Source organism: Cervus elaphus, chromosome 14 (assembly GCF_910594005.1).
Source record: "Cervus elaphus chromosome 14, mCerEla1.1, whole genome shotgun sequence".
NCBI classification, from domain to species: Eukaryota; Metazoa; Chordata; class Mammalia; order Artiodactyla; family Cervidae; genus Cervus; species Cervus elaphus.
Genome location: NC_057828.1, coordinates 65,366,764 through 65,379,613, shown reverse-complemented (window position 1 = coordinate 65,379,613; position 12,850 = coordinate 65,366,764). Strand labels below are relative to the sequence as shown.

The 12,850-nt window shown below is 38.3% G+C and overlaps 1 protein-coding gene across 2 annotated transcripts in view; it reads right to left on the bottom strand.

The window, feature by feature from the left end:
- Positions 1–3,578: 3,578 nt before the first annotated feature.
- DHX9 (DExH-box helicase 9) overlaps positions 3,579–12,850 on the bottom strand; it is a 43,610-nt gene continuing 34,338 nt past the window's right edge. For both annotated transcript variants that reach the window (XM_043923136.1, XM_043923137.1), the window contains 8 exons: positions 11,487–11,647; positions 10,610–10,721; positions 9,858–10,019; positions 9,619–9,746; positions 7,947–8,176; positions 7,677–7,792; positions 6,545–6,745; positions 3,579–4,545 (listed from right to left, as the gene is read on the bottom strand). In XM_043923136.1, coding sequence (XP_043779071.1) covers positions 4,137–4,545; positions 6,545–6,745; positions 7,677–7,792; positions 7,947–8,176; positions 9,619–9,746; positions 9,858–10,019; positions 10,610–10,721; positions 11,487–11,647 — 1,519 coding nt within the window. In that variant the 3' untranslated portion in view covers positions 3,579–4,136. The remainder of the gene's footprint in view (positions 4,546–6,544; positions 6,746–7,676; positions 7,793–7,946; positions 8,177–9,618; positions 9,747–9,857; positions 10,020–10,609; positions 10,722–11,486; positions 11,648–12,850) is intronic.

Here is a 12,850-nt window from a genome sequence, read left to right as displayed (position 1 = left end):
CTCCAGTATTCTTACCTGGAGAATCCCACGGACAGTGGAGCCTGGCAGGCTGCAGCCCATGGAATCACAAAGAGTCGCACACACCTGGGCAACTCACACACACTAGGTGAGCTAACCTGGTTGTATTTAATGCTTTCTCACTGAAGATTCATTTTAATGTTTTTTAAAAATGTCTTTGAAATATCACACAACATAAAAGCTAAGTGGTAATACCATCACCACCCATTCCAAAAGCAAATATGGTTTAAAATTCTTTTGGGGCAAGAGGAATCTTAGTTCCCTGACCAAGGATTGAACCCAAGCTCCCTGCATTGACAGCATGGAGTCTTAACCACTGGACCACCAGGGAAGTCCCTGAATATTGTTTCTTATAGCCTTAGTCCAATAAGAAGCATTAGGATTTTTACGTAGTTTATGGCCAATTCCTGATTCATTCCTACCTATCTGTGCAGGTAACTGGAATAAGGTAAGGTAAGTTATATAGGATTAACTATAGGAAACACAAAAAGTCAAAATAAGACAAAAAACAAAGAAAATGTATTTCTCCCTTATATTCAAGAAATCCAGAGGTATTGTTGCTTATATTAAAGAAACCCAGAGGTATTCAGGTACTCAGTATTAGGTGTTGTGTTAAAAATTAAAAGTGCTTCAAATTTCTTCTGTCTTCCATTTGTATGGTTTTCATCCAAAATCACCACATGGTCTAAGATAGCAACTGTTGCTCAAGCCAAGCAGAAGGGATAAGACCTCTCTACTAAGTCATACACATTATTTCAACTTTTATGCCCCGCCAAGGCCAGAATCTAATCACATGGTTATATCTAAGTGCAAATTAAGCTACAAAATATAACCTTTAAATTGGATTGCCAGGTGTGCTGTACAACAGGGTGTTTTTTAAGAAACTGGTCTTTTTCACAAAGCACAATTTACGCTGATTTCAGGATATAAAAGGAAATAAGCACAGGCTTCAGCCCTTCATCTTTCCTTCTGCAAATTGATTATCTGTAATTTAGTAAAAGTGACCCTGTGTTGCTATAATCTCTTAAGGCTGAGAGAATTTAATAAATGTTCCTCAGTATTTCACTGAATAGCTTTTTAAACACAAGGTTGTCTTTGCCAAATGACATAAAAAATAATTTAATAATAATAAATAATTTAGGGAGGAGGCCTTAAGAAAAAGCCTCTTTATAATGAATTTAATAAGTTGTCAAAAGTGGGGATTTTCCTTTCCAATTCTTTACTTCCTTGTTTCTTGCAAAGTAAGTGATGAACAGATAGACCCTTTTGAGAGTGAACAGAAAGCAATAGCCTTGCATGAACAAACTTCTCAATCATTGGTCACCTGCCTTCTTCTGGTTGCTTCCATTGGTTTCCAACCAATTACTTCTCAGGCCTTCTTCAGAATACAGTTCCTCCTGCTCCCCATTCTCAGTTCACTGAAGCATACGCAAAGCGTTTTTAAGATTTTCTAAGAACTTCATTTTTCTCCCTCCTTCGCCTTCCCACCCTTAACATTTTTCTCTCCATCATATTAAGAGGCTTCAGTTCAGTTCAGTTGCTCAGTCGTGTCCGACTCTACGCGAACCCATGAACTGCAGCACGCCAGGCCTCCCTGTCCATCACCAACTCCCGGAGTCCACCCAAACCCTTGTCCATTGAGTCGGTGATGCCACCCAACCATCTCATCCTCTGTCGTCCCCTTCTCCTCCTGCCCCCAATCTTTCCCAGCATCAGGGTCTTTTCAAATGGGTCAGCTTTCCACATCAGGTGGCCAAAGTATTGGAGTTACAGCTTCAGCATCAGTCCTACCAAAAAACCACCAATTTATTATCAAACAGTTCTATAGGTGGCAGTCTGGCATGGGTCCCACTGGGCTTAAAATCAGTGTTTCTGGATGCTTTTGGGGAGGATGTTTCCTTGTTCACTTGAGTGTTAGCAGAATTCTGTTGTTGCAGTTGTAGGATTGAGAACTGTAGTCACCTGGGGGCTACTCCCAGCTTCTAGTGACCAGCTGCATTTGGGTTATGTCTTCCTTCCTCCATCTTCAACGCCAGCAACAATGGACTGAGTCCCTTTTCTGATTTGAATTTCTGCCTCTCTGACCCAACTCTTCTGCCCCCTCCTTTGAACTTTTAAGAACCCGTGGTTAGATTGAGCCCACCTGGATAACCCAGGGTAATGACCCCATCTCCAGGTCTTTAACTTCAGTTACATCTGCAAAGCCCCTTTTGCCATGCAAGATACATATTCACAGGCTCTGGGAATTAGGATGTGGACATCTTTGAGGGGCACTTCTACTTACCACCCATCTTAATTTTCTAAATCAAGGGATGATAAATCCTAATCCTACTCAAGTGGGATTTAAGAAGCTTCCTCCTCCAGGACAAACCAACACATAACCTGTACATTTAGAAGAGATTCTAACTCAGAACCTAAAGTGGTTCCGTTTTTTCTGCTCTTTTCCCTTTTGTGCATGTACCTGGTTGGCCTACTAGACTAATTTTGGAGTACAGGCATTGGGTCCTAGTAGCCATTGTATTCCACACTGTACTGTGCATTGGAAGTAATAATGTTAACTGTTTTAAAGGAATGCTACCAATGGGTCTCTGCTTATGCAGAAAAATGAGGTTTACAATGCAGGACTGTTAAGGATATTTCATCCTAATTGCTGGGGATGGAAATGTTAGGATTTTGGAGGTGAAGATTGGACAAATAAAGATGAAAAGAGTGGTGTTGGTGTGCAAGGAAAAGGAATGAATTAGAACCCCCTTTTTTGTAAGGGGTTTTCTTTGCTCCACTGCAATGCCAGTAGCAGCTATGGTAAAGTCTCAACTAAAGAACAGAATGGGAACCCTAAGTCTCTTGTCAATTTATTAGAAGCAGTAAAAGTGGCAAGTGGCTACATACAAACGGAAGGACTGAAAGGACTCCTCAGCAGCACGAGGTACAAGGAGTTGCTAATTCATTCTTTGTGAGACACACAAGATGCAGTGAATTAGGGGGTTTTCTTCAGCTTGGAAAGTTTTGTTTCTGGACAGCAATCTATTTTTCAGTAAGCAGGTTTTTTTAACAAAGGCCTGATGCACAGAAAGAAAATCTCAGCTGGAGATACAGATTTGAGAGCCTATAAATAAATTGGAATAGTCAGCAGTTAACTGTTGAAGATAATCCACGAGAAGAGGATTTTGAAAATGCCACTAAGACAAAATATAAGTTGTCTAAGATCATTCACATGTCAGCAGCATTAAGATATGAACTCGGTTCTAATCAAAGAACTTTGTAATCTCTACTACACTATATACTGTGCTACTGAAATGAGAAATGTGAAAATTCACTGGAAACAAAGTATATACATCTCCAATAAAATAACCTAGCTTAAACAAATATCCTTTGAAATACATGTTAATATAGTTATTTGTCAAACACCTAAACATTATGCACTGGTGAGGCTTCGCTTAGTTTTTTGGATTAATTTTTATTAATTTTAGTACTGGAAACTAACCAGGAAAAAACAGAATGCTGACCTTGGTCTTAGATTTTTCAAAGACAAAGCTTGGGGAAAAAGGAAAAATACTCAGTCCTAGGTCAAAAGTTTTATTCAGGTACAGAGATCCATGTCAATTGGGTACCGGCCAGTATTTAATGCAAGAATAACAACAGCATTCCAAGGCTATTTATTCTAACTACTGTAGGTAATGACATCAGTTAGTATAGTTATGAAATGAAGTAGTTTTTCCCTCTGACGTTTAAAACTAATGAATGTAATTAACTGGCATTGTGAAATTATTCTAATGTGTAAGATCAACAATTAACTATACATGGCCATTATTCAATGTAATACTTTATTTTCTATTGTATTAAACTAAAGTCAAGAAAATACCAAGTTAATTTTAAAGACAATTCTCAACTCCTGAAAGGAAAAAAAAATACAAACTGTGGTACTTTTATTATAGATTATATTTTACATAATATAAACAAAATCACTAATATAACTAAATGTCTAGTAGTTTAAGCTACAATGAACTACAGAACAGGTGGAAAATGGGTTTACTTACTGGCAGCAAATAACTTGAGAAAATGGGTAGCATGCTTTTTTTTAAAACTGTCTATGCATAGACACTGACATTAACTAAACTTTAATAGCCTCCACCTCCTCTTCCTTGTCCAAAGTAACCACCCCCATAGCCCCCTCTGCCACCTCCTCGCTGGAATCCTCCAGACCCCCGGTATCCTCCTCCACTCTCCCCTCTGTAGTCTCCCCCTGACATTCCTCTATAGCCACCTCGGGAAAGCCCTCTAAAGCCGCCGCCGCCGCCGCCACCACCTCCACCTCCAACATAGCTTCCCCGAAAGGAGTTGGAGCCTCCCCCGTAGCCGCCGCCGCTGTAGCCTCCTCTCCCACCGTAGCCCCCACCACCCCCGTAGCCGCCAGTGCCGTAGCCTCCAAGGCCGTAGCCTCCACCGCTGTAACTGGAACCCCCCCTTCTGTATCCACTCCCGTTGTCATAGCGAGCCATCTTGGGAGGACGGGGACCATCTCCATACCTAGGAGAAGCACAAAACCACCACTTTGTCACACTTTAGCAAAGCATCCTGAACACTTCTCAACTAGTCACAAAATATTAACATTTAGTCATATCTGAATATTTAATACACAAAGGGAATAATACAGTCAAATGCACAAATTAAGCTGAAATGAAATAAACCTGCTAACTCCAAGACAGACACAAGAGGAGGCATATCTATAAATATCTGTTTTTCTAAAGTTCTTAAACTGCTTCATTCTAAAAATCTTAAAATTTTGCACGTGCTTACAACTTTCACTCATCTCAAACATATGGCATTCTAAGAAAGTAATAATTTGACCTGGCAATAAATTATTTGACCTTTACCACAAAATACTTTCCTGTATTAACTCTGAAAAATGTTTTTGCAAAATGCCTTTGGGTAGTTTACTTACATCTAAATCGGCTTCATATGGCAAAGAAAGGAGGGTTAATGAGAAACTGCAGAAAATCAAGATGTCTCACCAAAATGTCAATTTAACAAACCCCAATCTGCTCATCCCTCCTGTGCAGCTTTTCTTAAGACATTAGCATTACCAATTCAGCAGCTGTCCGAGCCAGAAACACCGTGGGATCTGCCTTCATTCCCTCACTACACTGCTCTCCCCATTTTAATCCATCACCAATACTTACTGACTCGATTGTAAATCTTTCTAATCTAGTCACTTTTCATTTCAATCCCCCTGACTGTAACTCAGACCATCATTTTATTCACGCAACCTAACCTCTTATTTCTATTCCATCCTTACTAGTTCCTGGCCTTTCGTCCTTCACAGAGCAGCTTGTATGTGAAGCCTCCTTGATCACCACCCCTTCCAGACAAAAGTTACATCTCCTAAACATCTATGAGTACTGCATTTATACCATGCCTGGGACACTCATTTTCCATCTTTCTCTCTGAAGATTCTTTCTCAATCATTCTGTACTACCGACCTTGGGGGCAGACCACCGTTATGAGAGCGCCGTTTCAGGAGTGATCCTATTTGAGAATCCAGCTCCACCATTCACTAGCTGGGTGATCACGGGTTTTAACTTCCCTGTGCTTTAGTTTATTCATTTATATTAAAAGGGATAATGATCTACCTACATCACAGGTGGCTTAAGCATTAAAACAAGCTAATATCAGAAAAGCACTTAGCACAGTATGCGACACCCTAAGTACTATGTTTAATTCAAAGGAAAACTTAACTCAGTTATAACCAAAATGGAATGCCAGAATCCATAAAGCACACAGCATTTCTGTATAGTAAGTTAACACTTTAAAAGTGATTTCTGATGGGGAGATTGAAAAATAATTTTGAATGACAAATTTTAACGACTGTATATTAGATACTGTTATTTTAACACATTTTTGGGGTGTGACTTGTAGCTATGTTAAGATACATGAAGCATACTGATGTAAAATGTCATAACACCTGCAACTGAATCACAAATGATTCAACAGAAGTTATGTGTAATATATATATCAAAGCAAGTGTCACAAAATGCTGACAATCATGGAAACCTAAGGTAAGAGTTCACTGTACTACTGTTCTGCCTTTTCTACAGGTATCAAAAATTTTGAGTAAAAAGCAGTGGGCAAAGAAAAATTTTAAAGGTGAAAAAAACTGAAGCAAATAAAACATTTTAAAGATTAAACTCTGATGCTTTTCATTTGAAGCAGCAGCAATTTAACCCCTCATCATTTTTCCTATAGAGAGGGCAAAGCAGTTCTGTGGGAAGAGGACTGTGGGTCTGTCACTTTTTCCCGTCATGGGACCTCTCCTGGACTCTGTATGTACTTCCAAGGTCTCTTTCTATCTCTGGCATGCACTGGTGTAACGTATCATTAACACTCTTTTCTCTGAATGTGTTAACCAAACTAAACTTCATTTAGAATTTGTATAGAATTTTAAATAACAAGGCCTCTATAAACTAAATGTAGAGTAACATTATTGTCTCTTCTGCTTAGTTCAAAGAAAAGTTACTGTGGTACCCACCGTGTAGTGCCAATCATAAGGTTGATACCAGCAGCTGAGGGCCGAGAGATCTGGCGGATTGTGTTCAGCATACGTTCATTAACGGGATCCAACTGGCTGATGATACCAGGCTGTTTGGTTACTTCAACAACCAGAGCCTCCATGGCTGCTCTAAGAGCAGTGATACAGGCAGCAGCTTCATGAGATATTTGCAGTCTGATCCTAAATTAGGGAAAAATGATTAAAAATGAGAGGTGGTACACACAGAAAAAGACTATTACCTCCCAATTTCACCCATGGCAAGTGATGGGATAAACTTAACTTCTTTTCCAAGTAACAATACTTTCAACAAATGTAATGGCCCTAGATTTAGCAAACACAGGTACGAAGAGTAACAATAAGCTAAAGCAACTTCTTAAATTTCACTGCTAGCTACTGGCAGGAGTTGTGAACCACGAAGTCTACCAAGCGAAGTCCTCTTAGCAATACAGATCACTTCAGCCTCCAATAAAAGAATGAAACAGGAGACTCAGAGTTCTGTAAACTTCCATGAGTATGACTGAGCCTCCTAACCATTAAATTCTGTTCAATTCTGCGAAGTGCTTACTACACAGACACCACTAGTCTCTGAGCAATATGAAATGTGCATAAAAAAGAGGCATCCAAATAAATTCAAATTAGATTCTAACTCCTTAGTGTGGTATTCATGGCAGTGGATGGGACTCCAATGAATAATGCAGCAGTCCCCAACATTTTTGGCACCAGGAATTGATTTTTGTGGAAGATACTTTTTCCACAGACTGGGGTGGTGGTGCGGATGGTTTGGGATGGTTCAAGTGCATTATATTTACTGTGCATTGAATTCCTATTATTACTACATCAGCTCCACCTCACATCATCAGGCATTAGATCCCAGAGGGTGGGCACCTCTGATTTAATGTATCTGCTTCTATAAGTATAATCAATTTAAGACTTCACTATCAACTACGAACCATAAGCCTAAGATATACTACTCTCCAAGAAAAGACAGTGTCATAAAAAACATTGTTTTATGCCATCAAATTTTGCCATATTTCACAAATAGATTGGCAGCTGAATTCTGCTACATTTCAATTCTAAGAATTCAGGTGAGTTCACATCTGATAATCCATACCAGTCGTCTACAAGCACAAGCTGTCCATCAGACTGAACTTTCTTGGAGGCAAAGAGAAGCAGCTGCAAGGGGGTGACTAAGGTCATGCCTTTAGCAGAGATGGCCCGGGTTCGAATCTGAAGATAAAGAGGCAAGAGGAAAAAGTTGACATTCCAACTGTCAGTCAACTACTGTATAATAATAATGAACTAAAACTCATGTCCCCACTACATATTAATAAAGTAATCTGGATTTTAAATGTAAAAGTTTTCTAAACCTCTCTTTTCTTACCTTTTCACCAAATACAAAGAAGGGAGATGGGTACTTCATGTCTTGGCTGCTAAAAGGACAATTAACAGATGACTTGTGGATAAGTGCATTACGCCCTTCAGTGGTGAGAATCTTTCTCTTTTCCTTATGGTAACACACATTGGGGTACACACCAAAGGCCAGGAGAGAGATAACTACATCCAGATTATTGTCTGGTCCAGTGTTAGTAAACACTTGTGTCAGTAAACACTCTGTTAAGAGGAAGGAGATTAAAAAAAAAAAAATCAAGTATCTGGCTAATTCTCACATTGCATTTACCAAAATTAAATGACAATTATAAGAATTAACTCCTCCCTCATTCTCTCTTTTTCAAATAACCCATCTAACTGCCTCTGTTCTTAGCATTCTTGCACTCAGATTAATGCAAGGAGAAATTCTGCTGAGTCTTCACAATTTTAGTAAAATTAAAATGTGTTTTCTAGTACTTAAAAAAAAAAAAGTCCCAATTAACCATCTCCTCTTAGATTAGAGCTAGACTGATATGACCAGTGTTCCACCTGCTGCTCTTAAAAAGCTGTTCCTTCTACAGAAGATGAAATGGTGACCAAGAGGAACACACTAGAAAATGCTGATGTTTTCACCCAAACAATGCTTTATGCCCAGCCCATCACATGGAAAGTATGATGGTAAGAGTGTGGATAAACTTTGTTCCAAAAAGCCTGTACACCACTTATAAACTTCCAAACTGAATGAGTGCGGACAAGTAAATTAAAACCTCTGTGCCAGTTGCCTCACCTGTAAAACAGGGGTCATATCTGCATCTCAGGAATTTTGTAAAGAGTCTATCATACAAAAATGTCCTATTTTCCTTTGATTTTAAAAAGTACAAATTTAGTCAGTTTACAACAGAAGAAAAATGTTTAGTTATTTAGATATGGCCCAGAAGGTAGTCCTTCTGTCTCTCAACTAGCTGTTTCTGGTTATGTGTTTCAATTCTCAATGTTTCAGAAAATTAACTCTGTCTCAATCTAGTTGGAGAAGTACAATAGTTCAAATTCACACAGGAAATGAACAGTTGGGTTACTATTCCAATATCATTTATCAAAGTCCTCTATGATTAGCTATCCATTAAAACTTACTCAAAGCCAATTAAAATTTAACGCAATAGTTTACTTCACATCTAAGAATGAACAGATCGGCAAATTAATACATCACTTCACAAACCACTACCTGAGGTTAATTCAACAAACTGCTCATTCTGTAAGTGCAAAAAGCTCGGCCTTTGTTGTTCACAAAGTAAATGGACTGGAAATAAAAGCACACCCCTCCATCTAAGAAAGACAGTGATGTATAACGAACTGATTCACTTTGCCGTACAGCAGAACCTAACACAACACTGTAAAGCATCTATAATCCAATAAAAGTAAAACAAAAAAAAACCTCCCAAAGGAGCACAATTCTCAAAACATCTAGTAATCATAATTGTACAAAATTGTAATTTGAACATTATAACCTTTTGCACCCTTAAAAAAAATTCAATTAATGTGAAAAACTGATTATCACCAGAGTTCAAAAAACTAAGAAATAGCTAGGAATACAAAGAAAGCAGAAGGCCTTATGTTTAAAGCTAAAATATACTGCACTGTCAATGTTAATGTATAATATTAAGGTACTTTAGATATGAGAATCTTACCTTCTGGAAATCCAGAATTAATCAGAATCTCTTTGAGCTGAACTTTGGCTTCCCAGGTCATTCTTAGTGTTGCCATATTGAGTCTTTTGTGCTCACAAAAACGTATCTCTGCTTCTTCTCCACCCATTCTAAACAAACAGGTTAAGAAGTTATGCTCAAAGCCTAAATAACTTGATACAGATTACAAACTAAGACAGTTCATTCAAATGTCACAAATCTTTTGTCTTTCAAGCCCATACCTAGCATCATCCCAAGCCTGGAATACTGATAAAAGGGCCACATGATCAGAAAATCTGTTTCCAGCAAAATTTCGATGGATATAACCCAGTCGCTTTCCTTCACTGATGAAAGGCTCTGGAAAGCAGGTGGCAGCAGAGATGGTACAAATAGCATCTCCCACACTGAAAGAGACAGGGAAATTCAGTCTAAATCACATTCTTGTTCCAGCAACTCGGGTAGTATAGTCAATTGTGGGTCAGGGTATTTATTAGCTATCATATTGCTTTTTTAGTACTGAAACTGGTTTAAAAAGAATTTTACAGCTGCTCTCCAGATGCAAAAAGAAAAAAACATAATGAGCTTTGATGTTAATGGATGCTTATTTACCATAAATTGACCAGTATTATATTTTCCTTTCCCATTCTCCCTCATCTTACTAAATCTCTTAATCTTCAAAACTTGTGAACAAAATACACCTGTTTTCCTAATCTTTCTCTTTCTTGGACAGCTGCTTAACCTCCTAGAGGAACTGCACACTTCTCTTGTGATAAATCTGTGCTCTTCGTCTCAACAAGTTAGGCCCAGGTATCTATCTACTAGAATAGTCTCTTCTCATTTCACACTTTCCTCAGCATCTGACGTATGCCACTTCTCTACTGAGGAATATTTAGCTTTTTCTTCTATTTGGGCCCATCCTGTTTTTACTGGGAGGGGGATAAAATTCTGAAACTGTTTTACCATTTAACTGTAAGCAATAAAACAAAGCACTTACTAGAAAATACATCCCATTATCATCATTTTGCCAAAACGAGGCTCAATGGGGAGTTTAGCCAGGATTCGTCCTAGAGGAGTCAACTCATCATTGGCATCTAATGCATCAAGCTCTGTAGGGAGATTTCTTTGTAAGCAGAAATAGTAACGAATACCCCTTCAACCCCGGCAAAGATGAAACTTATCTTTACAGATTAAGGTTCAGATACTGACTGAAGTTTTCATCATTTGTCAAGCCAACTCCCAGCATCATGACCGTATCAACAATTCTCTTCACTCAAAAACAGAACAAAATTAACATGAAGAAAGTACTAGAATTAGGCCCTGTAGGCTGTAAAGCTGAGTACAGTCCATGAGAAATCTGTAAGTACAGTAATAACTATAATAGGTGCTTAAACATGCTGTAACAAGTCTGACACCATCTGTTAATAATTTTTAGTAAGAAATGAAATCTGGAGAATAAATTTCTGAAGTTCACATAGCAGATGAGCATGAGATTAAAAATTCAAATTGGCTCTGATGCTCTTAATTTTCCCACTATACATTGCTTCTCTAAGTGTGATTAGAAAACAGAGGTTCTAAGAGATGTACATAAAATGCTGTGGGCATCATGAATAATTCACTGTCTGATCTTAAATATTGGTTAAGAAATAACACCTGCCTTTTCTCCCTTTTTCCCCAAATGAGACTCACATTATATAAAATGTTGCTCATTTTATATACTGATCATACTAAGTACATTAAGCAACACTGGAAGTTTTACTTTCACAGTCCTATGGACTGCATCCTCTTCTTGACTCCTTTGTCAAGTGTTATTTGTCAGGACAAGACAGATGGTATAGTTCACATGAGTTAGGCAAATCTGTATTTGTGGGTACCTCTAAGTGTGTGCTCTGCTTCAATCACAGCATCCAAAGGCGGAGGTTCAATTGCCTTGGCCAGAAACTGGCCAATTCCTCCCAGACGCAAAAGTTTTATGCTCAAAGCAATTTCATGCAATGGTGTTCGGAACATCTCTGGTGTCATGTGGGTTTCGAGTCTAGGAGAAAATAAGCATAAAATAACCATCTTCTTTTGTGTACACAGACATTTAATTAACAAAAACACTGCAGAGAGCAAATCAGGCCCTTCCCTCATCCTTCCACAATTACCAAAGAACACTTATATTTACTACAAAGACTCTCTTGGACAAGACTCTCTAACCTTTTAAAATTTTATTAATAAAAACTACTAAAAATAAATTAACAATAATAATAGTATTTACTGAGAGTTTACTGTGTGTCGAGCACTGTTCTCAATACTTCCCATTACTGACATACTTAATTCTCAAACAAATCCTATGAAGTTAGCATTACACTACTTTTTTTCCCCACTGAGGAAAGAGACACCAAAAGGTTAAGTAACTTCACATCTCATTTTGTAGAATGGGGAAATAAAGGCCTAAAAAGTGTGAATGTTTAAGGTTATGTGATACATTAGGTACAAATAATATTAAAATGCAAGTCCCTACATTTCTAATTCAGGCTTATTCTACATAAACTATTTGTAATGAAGATTCAGAGGGACCATCTGGAGGTGAATGCCAACATTGCTGGCACGACTTAGATCAGCTTAAATCAGGTTTACATAAACGCATATAGCATACCTATACCTTATCTTACAGAAAAAAAGAACAAAAATCTCAGATCTATTCATGCTGTTACTAGCTGTGAGCTGATTTTACTCTAAGATGTTTCTTCAGTTCAAAGGAAAATCCAACCTTTAAAAAGAACTAAGTACCATGTTGCAGCCAGTTGCCTGCATTAATTTCTGATGCTGAAATAAACCTACACTTAAAATTATCAACTTGTTAAAGCTAATGTACACCACACTGACTTCCAGAAAACATACAACTAAGTAGATATCTTAAGTCTATAATTCAGGGACAGTATCTTTTTTTATTTAAAAATATCGGGGATCGCGTCTCGGCCTTTTGGCTAAGATGAAGTATAGTAAAAATATCGGGGGGGGGGGGGGGGCGGGCGGGGAGGCACACAGGGAATAACAACTTTATTTGGAGAGCCAACAAACTGAGAAGATGGTGCACTCATGCTCCAGAGTCTGGTCTCATCCCTTGGTCTCTCCCAAGCAATTGGTCTCATCCACTAACATTCCCCAAAAGGCTTTGTGGTATAAATGGAAATGGAAAAGGCATTAACAGACTTGGATTTCAGCACTGGAGAAGTCTGCTAAGCTCTTTAGG